General features: G+C 58.9%; 2 protein-coding genes across 8 annotated transcripts in view; one reads left to right on the forward strand and one right to left on the reverse strand.

Moving 5' to 3' along the window:
- Positions 1-18,497, reverse strand: part of PDE4A (phosphodiesterase 4A) — a 168,323-nt gene that overhangs the window by 139,221 nt on the left and 10,605 nt on the right. For 2 of the 7 annotated variants that reach the window (XM_073318233.2, XM_073318228.2), the window contains exons 1-2: positions 16,610-16,700; positions 2,392-2,546 (exon numbers count right to left, since the gene is read on the reverse strand). In XM_073318233.2, the coding sequence (XP_073174334.1) occupies positions 2,392-2,433 (42 nt within the window). In that variant the 5' untranslated portion in view covers positions 2,434-2,546; positions 16,610-16,700. Of the gene's footprint in view, positions 1-2,391; positions 2,547-3,695; positions 3,716-16,609; positions 16,923-17,395; positions 17,514-18,497 lie in introns of those variants that run through there. The other 5 variants (XM_073318231.2, XM_073318232.2, XM_073318230.2 and 2 more) reach the window with 5 other exon arrangements.
- The window catches only part of TYK2 (tyrosine kinase 2), a 65,008-nt gene continuing 63,431 nt past the window's right edge, over positions 16,921-18,497 (forward strand). Inside the window, exon 1 of the mRNA XM_073318215.2 lies at positions 16,921-16,925. The gene's annotated coding sequence lies outside the window, so the exon portion shown is untranslated. The remainder of the gene's footprint in view (positions 16,926-18,497) is intronic.

Here is an 18,497-nt window from a genome sequence, read left to right on the forward strand (position 1 = left end):
AACACAAACACAGCCAGCTACACACCCCAATGCACCCTAAACACAGCCAGCTATGCACCCTGAGTGCAGCCAGCTACGTGCCCCAGTGCACCCCGAACACAACCAGCTACACACCCCAATGCACCCCAAACACAGCCAGCTACGCACCCCAATGTACCCCAAACACAGCCAGCTACGCACCCCACTGCACCCCAAACACAGCCAGCTACGTGCCCCAATGCACCCCGAACACAGCCAGCTACACACTGCAATGCACCCCAAACACAGCCAGCTACACACCCCGAGTGCAGCCAGCTACACACCCCAATGTACCCCAAACACAGCCAGCTACGTGCCCCAATGCACCCCGAACACAGCCAGCTACGTGCCCCAATGTACCCCAAACACAGCCAGCTATGCACCCTGAGTCCAGCCAGCTACACACCCAAATGCACCTCAAACACAGCCAGCTACGTGCCCCAATGCACCCTGAAGCAGCCAGCTACACACCGCAATGCACCCCAAACACAGCCAGCTACACACCCCGAGTGCAGCCAGCTACACACCCCAAAGTACCCCAAACACAGCCAGCTACGCACCCCAAACACAGCCAGCTACGTGCCCCAATGTACCCCAAACACAGCCAGCTATGCACCCTGAGTCCAGCCAGCTACGCACCCAAATGCACCTCAAACACAGCCAGCTACGTGCCCCAATGTACCCCAAACACAGCCAGCTATGCACCCTGAGTCCAGCCAGCTACACACCCAAATGCACCTCAAACACAGCCAGCTACGTGCCCCAATGCACCCTGAAGCAGCCAGCTACACACCGCAATGCACCCCAAACACAGCCAGCTACACACCCCGAGTGCAGCCAGCTACACACCCCAAAGTACCCCAAACACAGCCAGCTACGCACCCCAAACACAGCCAGCTACGTGCCCCAATGTACCCCAAACACAGCCAGCTACGCACCCTGAGTCCAGCCAGCTACGCACCCAAATGCACCTCAAACACAGCCAGCTACGTGCCCCAATGCACCCCGAAGCAGCCAGCTACACACCCCAATGTACCCCGAGTGCAGCCAGCTACGTGCCCATGTGCACCCCAAACACAGCCAGCTACGCACCCCGATGCACCCCGTACGCAGCCAGCTACACTCCCGAATTCTCCATGAGCCCCACCCCCAGCGGCAGGTGTCCCCGCGCTGCCGGGGTCCCCAAGAGCCTGGACTGACAGGTGCAGCAGCTGCAGACTCCAGCCTGCCCAGCTACTGGCGTCTTTCTGCTCTCGGGGCAGCAGAGGGCGCCCCCGCACCGTGCGCCCTCCCTCCGCTGTTTCCAAGGCCAGCACCTGCAAAGGGAACCTGCCAAACCACACGTGTGTGCCAATGTGCAAGGCTGTGCATGGCCGTGCACGCTCCCCAGTGCTCAGGCAAGGCCACGCACGCTTCCCGGTGCTAGTGCATGGCCGTGCACGCTCCCCAGTACTTGTGCATGGCCGTGCACGCTCCCCACTACTCGTGCATGGCCGTGCACGCTCCCCAGTGCTCAGGCAAGGCCACGCACGCTTCCCGGTGCTAGTGCATGGCTGTGCACGCTCCCCAGTACTCGTGCATGGCCGTGCACGCTCCCCAGCGCTCAGGCAACGCCACGCACGCTTCCCGGTGCTCGTGCATGGCCGTGCACGCTTCCCAGTACTCGTGCATGGCCGTGCACGCTCCCCAGTGCTCAGGCAAGGCCACGCACGCTTCCCGGTGCTAGTGCATGGCCGTGCCTGCTTCCTGGCACCAGTGCAAGCTCACAGCTGAACACCAACCACTAAGCACCCCCCTTCGGCGTAGAGGTGGCAGGGAGAGAGAATGGTGCCCTGGGGCCCCCCAGAGCAGCAACCCTGGGGCTGCCTCGTGGGGGGATAAGAGACCCCATGCCCAGCCGGTTTCAGCACTGGCTCGTGCCTGGGAGCCCTGGCTGCCCCAGGGGTGCTGGGAGACCCTCCCAGTGGGGGTGACACAAAGAGCCCTGCCCACCAGTCTAGGGCCTTAACTACATTCTCCCCCCACCCAGCTAGGGGTCCCTCGGAGACGGCAGCTGGCGGTATTTATCTCCCCGCCGACACCCAGCCTGGGGGAGCCCACGGACGTGCCCGCGGCCCCGGCCCTTGCCCTGATGGGTGTTGTCCGCTCCCCTGTCAAGGGGACTGGCTGGCTGGGATGGGGCCTTTCCCCACCTTCTCACCCATTCGGTGCCCCTCCCCATGCCATGAGCTCATGGGGTCTCACCCCCCATTGTAGGAGGCAGCTCCTGCCCAGGCCACACCACCCCAACAGGGATGCCGAAGCCTTGACAGGCCCCAAAGCCGACCCCCTCTCCCCTGGATGGAGGGGACAACCCCCCGGTGCTGCTTTCACCTCGTCCACTGTCACGGCCAGGACACTCCGGCTCTTCTTCATGTCCCTGTCCAGCCTGGGGTCTCCTCTGCTCTCAGCCACCCACCAGCCGCGCGGCCCCAGGACACGGGGCAAGGGCCGGAGTTAAACGCTGCTCTCTCCTGCCTGTCGGGAGCCTGAAAGACAGTGACGGGGGGGTGGCGGCATTAGATCCTGGCTGCTCCATCCCCCACCCCCCCTCACAATTCCCCAGCAACAGGGGCCCCCTGCTGACAAGTCCCTTAGGACAGCGTCCTGTCCCATCCCTTCCAAATCCCCAGCCTCATCTAGATCCCACTCCCCTCCCAGAGCTGGGAACAGAACCCAGGAATCCTGGCTCCCAGCCCCCAGCGGTGAGGGGAGCGGGGCCAGATCCAGGACGGGCAGGGGCTGTGCACGTCACAGGAACCAGCCCAGCGGCCCTCAGCCTGGTGTGTGCCCAACTCAGACCAGCCCCCAACGTCTCTTTCCACTCCCCAGTGGGCGATTTCATGAGCTAATGACCCCGGCTCATGCGAAATGGGGAGGCAGGTTCACAACAGAGAGGGAGGGGAAGGGTTAATTCACCCCGACCCTGCCGCAGAGGATCCAGGGGAAGGGCTGGCAGGACAGGTGTGGCTCTGCAACCCACCTACGTGTGAACGCTTGCCCAGCCCCCCATACGGACACACACACGGACGTGCCATGCCCCCCCCCGGGGAAACGGAACTGCCTGCCCCATGCACCCACATGTGCACAGCGTGTGTCCCTGAACTGCCCCCACACCCCAGCAGCCCTGAGGCCCAACGCACTTCCTGCAGCCGTGTTCAGAGTCTCGGGGGGGACAGATGCTGCAGGTGCCCCCGCGAGTCCTGGCTTCCTCTGTGCAGCCCAGGGCAATCCACCACCTCCACTCCCCGCGAGGAGGGGGCACCGCGAGCAGCAAGGGAGCCCTGGGCCCTTGGACGGGCAGGGGGGCCCAGCCCGACGGGAATGGGGAACCCAGGGCTGAAAGTCACCAGCCTCGGCTCAGCCCACCCCAGCTGGAGCCATCGGTCTCTGTTGCCATTGGCGACTCGGGCCGGGTTTGGTACCGAGAGCAGGAAAGATGGAAGGAGGCAGAGCCGGAGCCCAGGCCAGGTGCCCCGGGCAGGTCCTCTGGGGACCTGAGAATAGCTGCCCTGCTCAGAGTGCTCAGGCCAGCGCGCGGGGCTGGCTCAGGACAGGTCGCTCCCTCAACACACTCAAGCAAAGAGCTTGGCCGGCTCCTGGGAGGCAGCCTCTGCATTTGCATCCTGCCACCGCACCTGTGAAACGGCACCAGCTGCCAGGTCAGAACAGCCACAGCATCCACAGGCACCCGGCAAGGAGCCGGGGATGGCACGGTGGTGAGTACCCAACGGGGCCCTGATCTTGGTCGGGGTCTGCGCAGCACCCAGCACGACGGGGTGTGACGAAGCGGGACCGTTCTTAATGTTTCCTCTGAATAGTGTGGGGGTGCCTCAGTTTCCCCTGTGCAGTTGTTAAGTATCTAGGGGGTGGGGTAAGGGTGTAGGATCCTTGCAGAGCCCTAGAGGGCAGGTGTGTGCAGGGGTCTGGACACAGAGAATGGCCGACACCCTCTTTCCTGGCCACTGATGGCCTGGGCCCTTCCCCCCTGCGAGGTGAGAGCTAAAGGGATGGAGAACAAAGGAATCCGGTGACCTCCTGGCCCGGGAAAGGGATAAAGCCCGGGGCGGGGGCTGGAGGGGGAGTCAGTTTGGGGCTGGCTGGGACGTGGAGTGAAGGGCAGACATGGTTGTCTGGCTCATTGCCCCCCCAAAATGGACCCGGCTGAGGGATCCTGTTCTCTGCACCTACAAGCTCTGTGTTAGACCATGTTCCTGTCGTCTAATAAACCTTCTGTTTTACTGGCTGGCTGAGAGTCCCGTCTGACTGCGGAGTTGGGGGGCAGGACCCTCTGGCTTCCCCAGGACCCTGCCTGGGCGGACTGGCTGTGGGAAGTGCAGGGAGGGGCAGAGGAGGCTGAATCCTCCGAGGTCAGACCCAGGAAGGTGGAGCCGGGTGAGCTGTGTGTCCTGCAGACAGGCTGCGCCCAGAGAGGAGACTGCCCCAGAGTCCTGACTGGCTTCATGGGGAGCAGCTCCAGAGCATCGCCCAGGGACCCCGTGACATGGGGCCAATGATCTTGGTCGGGGTCTGGGCAGCTCTACCGCAGTATCAATAATTAAGACCACACGGCTCCCAAGAGGGGCTGAGATGGGACTTCGGGGAATTCTTGCCCCAGTCCCAAACCAGGACCAGCGGGGTTCTGGGGGTGGAGGAAGGCAAGGGAAGGATCCGTGCATGGATGAGCTGTCACTCTCAGCAGTGACAGTGCCAAGTGGGTCTCACCCGGCACTCGTTCATTCTTTACCGTTCTCACCTGCCTGGGGCTGTATTTAACCAGGACGCTGCTGCTGGGAAGCGTCTGTCTCTGAATCGCCCTCCAGCCAGGGGACAGCTGGGGAAAGCAGCAGGGGTGAGGCCAGCCAGCAGCCTCTGAGCTGCCCTTCCAAGACGGGTGCAACTCTGCTGCAAGCTGGAGGTCCCCCAAACCCTACCATGGAGCCCCCGGAGCACCAGGGGCTTTCGCAACAGACACCCACCCTCAGCTGGCAGCTCGTGGACCTTGGAGGCAGGGGCATCCACCCCCAAGACAAGGGGTACCAGGGCAGGGGTGTCCCCCTGGGAGTAGCAGGGCAGGGCCCAGTGAGTGGCACAGGATGGACCCTGGGAGAGCATCGGTGCAGTCGCCCGCCTCCTGCAGCTCCCGCACTTGTTTCTAACCCCCAGCAGCCCAGGACAGGCCTGCACAGGGGCCTGGGGCTAACAGGGCAAGCCTAGCAGGGCGCCGCACGAGCCCTGCGCTGAGCTGAGTGGGGGGAACTGCGTCAGCATGGACTTCGGAGAGCCCTGCGGCTCGCCAGCCAGGGCCAGGGACTCCTCAAGGGACGGATGCGCTGGAGCGAGAGGCGCTGGGTGGGGGGCAGGCAGCAGGGGGCTCTGGGGCAGGCTAGGCTGCTGTCAACCAGAGGGTGACGAGGCCAAAGGAGGATGGGCTCAGGCTCTAGCTGCCCCTCTGGCCCCAACCCCAGCAGAGATCAGCAGATCTGGGCTCTGTCAGACCAACCCCCCAGGATTCCTCCCTCTCCCCCAGCCCCGGAAACTCTGGTCGCAGCAGAACCTATAGGCTGCAGATCAGAGCCCTGAGCGCTGCACGGCCCCGGCCCTGGCCCCAGAGACAGTCCAGGGATGGGAAGAGAAACAGGAGAAGGGACTGGCCTCAGTCACGCAGCGGGTCAGCGACAGAGCCAGGAATAGAACCCCGGAGTCCTGAGTCCCCACCCATTACCCCACCGTGCCTGCCTCTCTGCCGGCCCATTCTGTTGCCCCTTGGTCACTGCTGGCTACAAGACTCACACCGAGAAGATTCTTCCCTCCCAGTTCCCTCCCGCCCAGGGGCTGTTTCGTGGGGCCAGGGGGGCGCAGGGGGAGGCAGGTCCCAGAGAACAAACTTTGCACCCCACTGCACTGCCCACAGGGAGGTGGGGGGCACGGAACCCAAACACCGTCTCTCCCGCTCTCCCTTATGACACTATAAATATTTCAGCACTGCAGCTCCCAGCTGCCATGATCGCGCTGCAAAACCAGCCCCCGGCCCAGGGTAGCTCCGAGCAGGGCAGGAGCCTTCGCGGAATCAACCCCCTGCATTAAGCAGCAGCTTGGGGGAGCTCTTCTCTGAATAATTAATTGTTTAAGGCCACTGCAGGCACGCGGGAGGGGAAACAGCAGCGGGAGCACTGCGGGACGCTGCTCAGCGGAGAGGTCCGGCTTTCAAAGGACGGACCGACGGAGCAGCCGGTGGGGGGCAAGAAAACACCGTCCGGGTCTGAGCTCACCAGGGGGCATAACCGGGGTTTGCATGCAGAACCCGCGGCCCCGGCCCAGACCCCGGGCGCTAAGGAGTACCTCAGCTGGCAGCAGCAGGAGGCTGTTACCCTGCAGTGGCTCAGGAATGCTCTCACACACACACACACTCACACTCACGCTCTCTCTAGTACACTGTTATGCACACACAGTCGTGGAGCCAGGTGCTGGGTTGACACTGCAGAGCAGCCGGGCCGGGCTGGGCCAGGCAGCCCATCCGAGAGCCTGGGGGAGCGTGTGGAACGCAGGCCATGCTCGCGAAGCAGCCTTCTGTTGCCCCCTGAGTAGCCATTTTACAACTTAACTGCTCTGCTCCACTCCCCAGGGCCGCAGCCCGCAGCTGGATCGGAGTCGGTGCCCCACGGCCCATTCCCTGCCCCCCGCTCCCCCACACCCAGTCAGTCCCTGCCCTGGGGCCAGATCGGAGCCAGTCCCCCTGGAGGGAAAGGCCCCGGATCCCATTCCCCGCCCCCCTGAGCCAGCCAGTTCTCGCCCTGGGGCCGGATGGAAGACAGCGCCCCCTAAAGGGGAAAGGCCCCGTGTCCCATTTTCTGCCCCCCTCCTGGGCCACCCAGTCCATGTGAAAGCTGTGGCCCCTCGCTCCTGGGAGTCTCCACTGTGGTTCCGTGCCTGGGGCCCATTCATGCCATGCTGAGTTTGGAGGATGTCACCCCCCCACACTCGATGGGAAGCAGGTGGAGACCCTTGCGCCTGGGGGTCCCCACAGGGCTGTCAGCCTGGATCGGCTCCCATCACTCCTGACCTGGGCAGGCTACGTGCATGGTGGCTCGCTAGGGGGTCCATCTCCACCCACACCCCCAGCCCTGACCCAGCAGGTCCCCCCCAGCTGAGTCCCCTGCTCGCTCTGGCTCTACCCACCCCCAGCCAGCTCCCCATAAATCTGCTGATGCCTAAATATTTATGCTGCACCAGGGACAGCAGACGTCACACCCACGGCAGGGAGCCAGGCTGGTGGGAGGTTCAGACCCAGGGGCCTCTGAGACCCAGGGTGCAGGGCCCCTTCCTCTGCAGGAGACATGGCCATATCTCTCACCAGGGGTGGGCACCAGGTCAGCCCCCTCCAGCCCCAGGCAACGAGATCCAAGGGCACCAGCTCGACTGGCCCCTTGCTGCCAGTCCTAAATGCCGGACTGCACAGGGCAGCTGAGAGGCCCAGGGCTGGTTGGCCAAGATTCCACCCGCCCTGCCCCCCAGAACATGAGTCCACCCTGCCCCCCCCACCCGCAGAACATGGGTCCACCCGGCTGCCCCCTACTATCTCTGCCCCTCCCACTCCCAGCACAGGTCTGTCCCTGCCCACCCCCACCCATCTCCCACTCTTGCAGCATGGGTCCACCCCCCACCCCCAATCCTGCAACACGGGTCCATCCCCGCCCATCCCAACGCATCTCCACCTCCCAGCGCATGGGTCCTTCCCCTCCAGGATCCATCCCTGCCCCCACCCCAGGAGGTAACTGAGCAGCCAGCAGAGACCCCACGGCCAAGGTGAATGAGTGATTCATTCTCTCCCACCAGGCCTGGTCCACCTGGCCATATGCTGGACTGGCCTGCGGCGGCCTACGGGGACCACACAGAGATCTGGAATCGTGCGTAAGGGGCCAGCACTCCCCCCACGAGCCCCTAGAGGGCCCTGCGTTCACGCAGGGAAGGGGCTGGCGCCCAGAACACGAGCCCCGGAGGAGTGTCGAACTGTGATGGGGCTGGAGCTGCGGGCAGAGACGGGGGCTCCCCATTTCCTACCACCGGGCCAGATCCGCAGCTGGTGCAATGACCTTCTCCACCCCAGCTACTGCGGAGAGGAAGGGCAGGCCGGTGGCTCGGGTGCCAGCTGAGGTGGGGGCGATGCGAGTTCAACTCCTGGGACTGCCACAGCGTCCCTCTGCACCTTTGGGTACGGCCCTGAGGGTACGTCCCCGTCCTTGCCAGCTCAAGGAGCCAGAGCCGCGCTAGCTCCGACCCAGCCCACACGCTGTCAGTCGGGAGTGTAGCTGCAGCAGGAGGAGCCAGCTGCCCTGAGCGTGATCCCGTGGGAGACACTCGACGTGGACTCGGGGCAGCTGGCTCCTCCTGCAGGTACACTGCTGCTGTTAGCATGCTGGCTGGATCAGACCTCACGTGGCTGCATCCCCTCGAGCTGGGAATTACAGCACAGGTGCACCCTTATGCTCTCTGGCCCAGGCCCTCAAAGATATTTAGGCTCCACTGAAATCAATGGAAGTGAGGAGCCTAAGCACTTTAGAGGATCTGTGCCTCAGTTTGCTCATCTCTACAATGGGAGTAATTGCAGTGCCTGGCCTCCCAGGGGCACTGCGAGGTTCAGTGTGTCGGAGCAGTGCCCAGATCCTACGGTGATAGGAGCCAGCTAAGTACTAAGATAGAGATACTCAGGCAAATTAATCTGAATAAATGAGAATTTAAAGTGGATTAGTTAAACCACGTTAAATCGCTGCATGGACACTCTCATTCAGAATTAATGTGGCCTTAATTTGCTTTAGCTTCCAAAGTGAATTACGCTAAACCAAAATCAGACCACTTTCATTCTGAATGAGAGTGTCCATGCAGGGGTTTAATGCAGTTTAACTAATCCACTTTAAAAATTCATTTGGATTAATTTGCCTGAGTGACCCTGTGTAGACAAACCCTAAAACAGAGAGGAGAGACAATAGAGGGATACAGAATAAGCGAAGGTCAACAGTTTCAATCTGTCCTCGTCTACTTTCCCTGTCCCCAACATGAAGAATTCCTACCCAATGCTGAGGAGGAGGGAACAGATTGGGGGGGCAGGAATCCTGCACTGATGGACTAGAGAGTTTCTATGCTGTATATTGACTGAGATGGAAAGGAATCAACAAACTCTCCTGGGTGCTGGTACTAGCTATGCATGGCTGGCATTATTAGGGAAACACATCTGATCATTTTACGTAGCACTGGTTTATCCCCCCCCCCGCCTTAGTGCGAACACAGAGGGCGGGGGGAATAATAATTGCCATATAAAGACCTTTGCAGCTTCTCCTTTCGGGCTGCTTGCGCAGAGCTGGCTGGCTGCAGGAATGCAGTTTCTGGGGGCTTTTTTCTTGGCTCCAGTGTCCCATGTGCCAACAGGAAACGTGGCCCGATTGCTCTGCGTGGGTGGCAGTGGGGTTGAAAGCCAGGCTCCTTCCGAGCGTGGGTGGGGGGCTTGGCTGTTCTCTCTGGACAACCCAGCCAGGGTGATACTGTTGGTAGGAAATGCACCCTTGCCCCTGATGCAGAGACGGACTCTGAAATTCAGCCTGCTGCCGAGGAAGCCACACAAGATCTAGGTGTCCTTCAAGTCTTGCCTAAAGGCACGAAGCAAGACTTAAAGGGTGTCTCGGCCCTGTGGGGTGAATTTAACCCTTACACAGAACAAATTGCACTAACGCAACTGAACCTTTCCAAGCATGCATCTGATGTGGGGGGGGAATCTAGACCTGCCCGCGCTGGCAATCTACAAACATGGATACTTTGAGAGAGCGAGCCAAGAGCTGGAAAACCTGCCTAGCTGTCAGAGACTTACAAAGCACCATCTCATTAGCGCCAAGAGAAGGAGGAGCGGGGACGCGGTTAAGGTCTAAGTACCTACCGGGAAGCAGGGGGAGATTTCCGATAAGAGCTGATAAGAGACAGAATGAGACCCAATGGCCAGACACTGAAGCGAGACACATTTGGACTGGAAACAAGAGGTGCATTTTTCATGGTATGAACCCAGGAACTGCCAGGCTGGATCGGACCAGAGGTCCGGCTAAGGTCTGATCTACGCTACAGCATTAGGTTGCTGTACATCGATGTGCGTCACCCTATTTGGGCGTCTCTACACTCACGTTCAGCTCCCGTCAGCATAAGCGGTGCAGTAAAACTGTCTCCCTGAAAGGCGTGGAGCCGGGGCTGACCTGCTGTGGTTGACGCAGTGCAAATGTAGACACGGCATGACCCGTGTCAACCCTGAGAGTCCTCCAGCAGCTGTCCCACAATGCCCCATTCCCTGCGACAGCGACCGTCCTGCTCACAATTTTAAACTCCACCGTCCAGGGGTCAGAGTCAAAACGGGAAGGACACGCCCCACACACACCCCCTTTAAAGCCACGTTTGTGGTTTTGAAATGTCTTTTCCTGATGACCCACCTTGGTGAGCACACCTGGCAGCTCTCCCTCATTGCGTGCAGCTGCCCTGCCGACCATGCCGGCTCCAAGCACTAGACACGCTCCTGTCGGGAGCAGACAGGATGTGTTGGATCCCCTGGGATCCAGGCACAGTTATGGGCCCGCCGTAGAAACGTGGGCACCTATGAGGAGATTGCCCAGGGGATGTGGGCAAAGGGGCACGACAGCGATCAGCTGCTATGCTGTGTGCAGGTGAAGGAACTTAGGCCAGGGAGGGCAACAATAGATCAGGGGCAGGCTCACAGACCTGCTGCTTTTACAATGAACTGCTTGCCAGACCTGGTGGAGCCCTCACCAGCGCCCCGCAGAGCACCCTGGGCCCCTTGAAGGAGCCCGAGGCAGAGACCCAGACCTGTCATGAACAGCGAGGAGGAAGAAAAGGAGGGGGCCTGGCAAGAGGCAGAGGTGGGGTCCAGCCACGTCGTGAGCCCTCAGCACCTGCTTGAGACTCCACGGGTCTAGCCAGTACCGCCAGGCGAGCGCGTATGAGCCTGGGGTCGGAGAAGGGACCTCGGATAAGCGTGTCCATACATTTTTCTTTGGAATTATTACATTTAACGATGGCCCATCCCCACCCTAACAAGACAAACGTCTCCGTGTTTGACTCCTACGAGAAGAGGTACAACCGTTGTCATCTGCTTTTCATCGCTCTGTAGGGCTTGGCGGGGTGGCCATGCGGAACCCTTTGTTTAGGTGCTTAGGGAGCTCCCCTTTCACCTCCTGAGAGATCTCTGGGACGCTTTCAGGGAGATACTCTGCAACCCAACAGTTTCCAGGAAGGGCTGCCTTATTGCTTCCTCTGCCGTAGGACACTTCCCCACATCGCTCTGGGACGATTCTAGCTGGCCCCCTTGCAGCAACCAGGCTAGCAGCAGGCAGGCCTGGGCGGCTTCTGGACACCAGCACCAGCTGAGCTCTCTGTGCCTTTGTCAGCCTCAGGAGCGAGAAGCCAGCTAAACCCACCACCACTGGAGACAACAGTGCCAACGTTCAGTGCCAGGGATAGGGAAATTTAAGAGCTTCACCAACAGAAAAAACAACAAGGGGTCCTTGTGGCACCTTAGAGACTAAGAAATTTATTTGGGCATAAGCTTTCATGGGCTAAACCCACTTCATCAGATGCATGGAGTGGAAAATACAGTAGGGAGGTATAAATACACAGCACATGAAAAGATGGGAGTTGCCTTACCAAGTGGGGCATCAGTGCTAATGAGCCAATTCAATTAAGGTGGAAGTGAGCTATTCTCTACAGTTGACAAGAAGGGGTGAATACCAAGGGAGGAAAAAATCACTTTTGTGGTGCTAATGAGGCCAATGTAATCAAGGTGGCCCATTTCAAACAGTTGACAAGAAGGTGTGCCACAAGGACTCCTCTTTGTTTTTGCTGATACAGACTAACACGGCTACAACTCTGAAACCCTTCACAGACAGAAAATCCTTCCCCCCACCCCTTGACCCTGGCAGGCCAGACTCACGTGGCTGGTGCTGGCGAGCGGACCTGTGTCAAGAAGCGTGTCTTATTAAAAGTGTTTATGGAACTAAGGGAAGAGAGTTTTGAAACTTCTTGTTCCCTTTCCATTGAGACTGTCAATACAATAGCACACTGGTCTGCTTTCACCAGCAGCTTTTGCCATTGCGGCCTTGACGGGTGCACCCTCCGTGCCCATGGAACACCTGACCCTGATGAGCAGGAGAAAGAAGAGGACGAGGGAGAACATGCTCAATGAGATCCTGCAAGCCCGTGCTGCCTCGGACCGTGAACAAAGGATCTGGAGTGTCAATATGACCAGCAGCCTGGAGAAGGAAAGAGTGGACAAGAGAAATGCCCAGGACTGCCAGCAGGATAAGGAGAGGGAGATGGATCAGGACATATTGGGTCTTCTCAAGCAGCAAACTCAAATGCTGCAGACCCTGGTTGAAGTACAGGTCCAAAAATCCCAGACTCCCCACCCTTTGCACTCCTAGAAGAACTCCGTGATCACTGCTCTCTACGCCTGGAATCATTCCACGTGGCATTAGTCCTGCCATGAGTACAGGGGACTGGACTAGATGACCTCTCAAGGTCCCGTCCAGTTCTATGGTTCTATCATGGGCCATATCCCTACCCGACCACTCCACCCTGGGGGCCAGCAAGGAAAGCCATAGCTTTGGTTCTCACAGGTCAGTGTACGTGTAGCCACAATGGACGACATTTGTGCAGTCAAATGGACATAAACATTTACTCCCTTTCTTATTTTAAAGTTTCACTACATTAATTTATGTTAAAATGTATATAAACTTTGCCTGGGTGGTTTTTTGCCCATTGATTTTCTGCACTGGTTTTTCCCGGCTGAATCAAGTTCTATTTTTGGAGAATCAAACTGTCTTTCTTAGTTCACAACAAATATTGCAGAATGCAGAGCCATAGTCAAAGCAAACAGTGCTTGTAAATGTACAGCAAGTGCCACAGAATTCATGGCTTCAGGAAAACTCCCAGCCACCTCTGTAAACGTACAGCTGGCACTGCACAATTCTTAGCAACTCCCAGTGTTCAAGGTCCAAAGACCAGTCTGGCTCAGAATGCTGCTGCGGCTGACAGTTAAACTGTTCTTTCCAAGCCTCCTTCTATAGCCTAGCTCCCCGGTGGGCTTTCATGCTAGCCCTTCTATCTGGCTGTTCAAACTCAGCTGACAGCTGCTCCACCTCCGCCCTGGTGCCAGCTTTTCCCCCTTTGCCTCGCAGACACTTCGCAGGACGCAGCAGGCAGCTGTAACCATGGGGATATATTTCTCACTGAGATCCAATCCAGTAAGTAAACACCGCCAGCGCCCTTTCAGGCTACCAAAAGCACAGTCAACTGCCTTTCTGCCCTGCTGAGCCAGAAGTTGGATCAATCTGTGGTGCTGTCAAGGTGGCCAGTGTAAGGCTGCATGAGCTGGGGGAGCAAGGAGTAGGATGGGATCTGGGGCAAAAATTGGGGATTGGTCCTGCTTTGAGCAGGGGGTTGGACTAGATGACCTCCTGAGGTCCCTTCCAATCCTGATATTCTATGATTCTATGATGGGTCCCCCAGGACCATTACCAGCATTTAAATGGTAATATACTGGCTGAGAAAGTATGTCTCCGCTTGCAGCTCTCTGAACAGTCCTGTGTTCTTAAAGATGTGAGCGTCCTGCACATGCCCTGACCAGCCCACATGGACACTGGTGAAACATGCCCAGTGATCCACCAACACTCACATAACCATAGGAAAGTGGCCTTTTCTGTATGCAGATGCCAAAACAGGGATATCTGTGCCATCGATTGCCTCACCGCAGTTCAGAAACCCCATTGCTGCAAATCCATCCGCTCTGTCCTGCACATTGCCAAGAGCCACAGTCCTGCAGAGCAGGAGACGATAAATGGCCCCACACTCTCGCATGGCAACAGTGGATTTTCCCACTCCAGAATGATTTCCCGCTGACCAGGAGCCACCCGGCACTGCAAGTTTTCACAGCGCAATCACCACTCGCTTCTCCACTGTCAGTGCAGCTCTTATTCTCGTGTTCCTGCGCTGGAGGCCTGGGGCAAGCTTGGCATCCCGCTCCAGGAATGTGGCCTTTCGCATCCAAAAGTTCTGTAGCTACTGTGCATCCTCCTTGCACCACAACGCGATCCCACCAGCCCGTGCTCCTTTCTTGGGCCCAGAAGCAGGACTCCACCATTTGCAGCTGCTCTGTGAATGCCACCAGCACCTTTGAATTGTTTTTTGCTATGTCCATCAGCAAACTGCCCTCAAAGAAATGGTCATGTCCCCTGGTACTCCCTGCGGGTCTACAAATACAGGAGAATTGTGCATCCTGTATTTGCAATGTTCATGAGAACAGCGTAGAGCTCTCTGAGCTCCATGCTTCCGTCAGAGGAGGCGGAGTCAGAAAAGTCCCACGCAGGTTTGTGGGATTTTTAATAAAAGGCGCAAAAATTATGGTTTATGGGCGGCATTATGAGATGGAGCAAGTTGCATGCTGGGAACTTGACCCCTAGCTCCCAGAGATCACTGGGCAACTCAAGTCATTAACCCCTGCATACTGGGAGGAACTTAATTTGTGCTGAATGGAGAGGAGAGCAAAATATGCTCTGTGCAGTGGTTTAGTGCTTTGTGCCAGAAACCAGAGGCTGCAGGCCCCAGCTCCCAACTAGAACATGGCTTTACTTCATGCTATAATGAGGGATTCCTAACCCACCAGCTGAAACTACCAGGAGGGCCAGATTCTGGTGTCAGAAATGCTGGTGTCTATCAGGATCCTTCAGTAGAATTACTCTAGATTTGTATCAGGGCTTCTGCTCCTCCTTAATCTCCTGGTCCTTTTTTGCTTTGGCACGGCCGTTGCGGTTCACGTTTGCTATGCAGCGCACGGTCTGCTTGCCCTGTGGGAGGCAGGATGCTGTGCCTTGCAGGGGAGACTCCACCGAGCTGCTGGAGGAGGGAAAATATGGGCTTTTCCAGCACCGCACCAACACCGCCACGGCTGCTGGGCAGGTGGGGAGCTGCGCAGGCCCCAGATCTAGGGGGAAAGCCTGAGACTTTAATGGGGATTGACAGCCACGGGGTGATTGGATGGATTTAATGAGGACTGATAGCCATGGGGTGATTCATCAATCCAGCGAGCCGGTCTCTGTGGCAGTGTTACGGAGAGGGTGGAATCCACCATGAATGCAAAGTAAAAACAAACAACCACAACTCTGGGCACATGCAGGGATATGGCTCCCCCCTTCCCCCACTGAGAAATGGAGCAGTACCACGGCCGTGGTGAAAACAACCAAGGGAGAGGTTTGCAATGTGCACATCCAGCCCGAAACCCCAGGGTGGGGAGGGGAGAGAGACGAAGGGCCATGCTGCAGACCCTAAAGGGAATGCCCGGTGCAGAGCCTCTGTGCTCAGAAAAGGAGCAGCCCACAGGGCAAAAGACGGTGCCGAGGCCCTGCAACCCCTCTAGCTAACTGTGCCCACGTATTGCAGCCTTGCACGCGCACCCCCCAGCTGACTCCCTATGGATTTCACACACGTGCACACACACACAGGACTGTCCCTATGGATTACAAACACACACACCCCTGACTGTCCCTATGAATTACACACACACAACCCAGTTGAGTGTCCCTATAGATTTCACACACACACACACACACACACACACACACACCCCAGCTGACTGTCCCTACGGATTTCACACACACACACACACACACACACACACCCCCCAGCTGACTGTCCCTATGGATTTCACACACACACACACACACACACAGGACTGTCCCTATGAATTACACACACACACCCCAGCTGACTGTCCCTACGGATTTCACACACACACACACACACACACACAACCCAGTTGAGTGTCCCTATAGATTTCACACACACACACACACACACACACACACACACACAGGACTGTCCCTATGGATTACAAACACACACACCCCTGACTGTCCCTATGAATTACACACACACAACCCAGTTGACTGTCCCTATGGATTTCACACACACACACACACACACACACACACACCCCAGCTGACTGTCCCTATAGATTTCACACACACACACACACACCCCAGCTGACTGTCCCTATGGATTTCACACACACACACACACACACACAGGACTGTCCCTATGGATTACAAACACACACACCCCTGACTGTCCCTATGAATTACACACACACCCCCCAGCTGACTGTCCCTACGGATTTCTCTTTCTCTCTCTCACACACAGCTGATTGTCGGTATGGATTTCACACCCCCCCCCCCCAGCTGACTCTCACACACGCTCCGGCAAGCTGCGGGCCTGGCGGCGGAGCGCTGCCCGCATCTCCCCTCCGGGACCCGCCGTGCGCCCCCGGCCGGCAGCGCCCACACCCGGGGGGCCCGGCCCGGCCCGGCCCGGCCCGGCCCGGCCCGGCGGGGATGCGAAGGCTGCGCCCCAGGACGCTGCAGCCGCCGCCGGCGGATAACGGGGCGTCGAGCGGCTCCGGGGAGGGGCTGCCCGGGGGAGGGCAGGGGCCCGCGGCATCCCGCGGCGCGCTTACCTCGCTGGGCCGGCTAGGAGCGGCTCCCCGGCTGCGCGTCCCCACGGCGCGGCTGCGCCCCAGCCCGGCGGAGCAGCCGCTCGCCCTTTGTTGACGGCCGGGGGCCGAGCCGGCGACAGGAGCGGGGCTGGGCAGCTGGCCGCCGGCCGGGGTGGCGGGGGGCTGGCGGAGGGGAGGGCTGGGGCAGGTCCCTCCCGCCCCAGCGCGGCGCATGAATGGAGACGGGCGCGCAGATTCCGGCGAGGGGGGAGCGCAGCGAGCGCGGGCGGCTGCTCCCCCTCTGCAGGCGGCGGCGAGGGAGCCCCGGGCAGCGGGGGTTGCCCCGAGAGCGAGCAACCGGCGGGGCGCGGCGCCGGGGGTGGCGGGGGCTCGGACCCCCAGCAGGGCGCAGCGAGGGCGAGCGCCGCGGAGGAACCCCCCAGCCAGGCGGGCCCCCCCAGCCCCGCAAGCAGCCGGGGGGTGCGGTGGGGACAAGTCTGCAAGGCAGGGATAAAAGGGGCCCCCGACTCTCCCATCGCACCAGCTGCAGGGGGGAAGGGGCCATGGCTCCTCCAGCTCGCCTTCGCCTCAGGGCAAGGTGGGAGCCAAGCCCCACGCTTGGGGGTGCAAGCGCAGGGCAGTGGTGAATTAAGGGGCGCATTCGCCCCCCCCGCGCGCCCTCACTAGCCCCAGGAGTAGGGATGGTCCCGAGCTCTCCTACAGCGCTTTCCCTCGGGAGAGCTCAGCATCACTGCCCTCCTTTTACTGCTGGGGAAAAAGAGGCAGGGGAGTGGGGAAGTGACTTGCCCAAGGTTGCTCGATTGGCCAGTGGCCAAGCCAGGACGAGGAGACAGGTCTGCCGAGTTGCAGGTCGGTGCCCTGCCCACAGGGATGTACTGCTGCTCTCTGCAGCTGTCCCCTGCCTCAGCTAGCCTCACGGAGGCACAGACAGGTCACACACACAGGTAAATCTCCGTGACAGCTGCCAACTCAATGAGGAAGACCCCTGTCCCATCTTCCCCAAAGGAAGGGGATATTAGATGTCCAGAGTCCCCTGGTGCTAAGCCTGTTAGTCTAACCGCCCAGAACAAAACAATTCCTCTAAGCACTTAAAGAAAAGGAGGACTTGTGGCTCCTTAGAGACTAACCAATTTATGCTCAAATAGATTGGTTAGTCTCTAAGGTGCCACAAGTCCTCCTTTTCTTTTTGCGAATACAGACTAACCCGGCTGCTACTCTGAAACCTAAACACTTAGTGGCCCCTGCCTCAGTTTCCCCATCTGAAAACAGAGAACTATCAAACTTCCTCGACTTTGTCTATTTCATTTGTTCCTAAGATCTTCTGTCTCTTGTGGGTGGAAAACACCTGGCTCAAGGACCACCCTTGCTGCCCTAGCACAAAGAAAGATTAAGGGGGGATATGATAGATCAGTGGTTCTCAACCAGGGTCCGAGGCCCCCTGGGGGGCCATGAGCAGGCTTCAGGGGGTCCCCAAGCATTAGACTCACTGGGGCCCAGGGCCGAAAGCTGAAATCCCACCGCAGGGGGCTGAAGCCTGGGGCCCTGAGTCCCGTCACCGGGGGCTGAAGTCAAAGTCTGAGCAACTGAGCTGCCTGGGGGTCCCCAGCCCATCGCCCAGCTTGCTACCCCCGAATGCCGGTCCTGGATTTTGTATACAGAAAAGTAGTTGTGGCACAGGTGGGCTGTGGATTTTTTATAGCGGGGGGGGGGGGGGGGGCTCAGAAAGAAAAAGTTGAGAACCCCTGTGATAGAGGTCTCCAAAACCATGGCCGGTGTGGGGAAAGTGAAGTCTTATTGACCCCTTCCCATAATACAAAATCCAGCGGGCCACCCAATTAAATAGGCCACGGGCTAATACAAACGAGAGGAAATAGTTTTTCACACAATG

Source organism: Lepidochelys kempii, chromosome 20, assembly GCF_965140285.1.
Source record: "Lepidochelys kempii isolate rLepKem1 chromosome 20, rLepKem1.hap1, whole genome shotgun sequence".
Classification (NCBI taxonomy): domain Eukaryota; kingdom Metazoa; phylum Chordata; order Testudines; family Cheloniidae; genus Lepidochelys; species Lepidochelys kempii.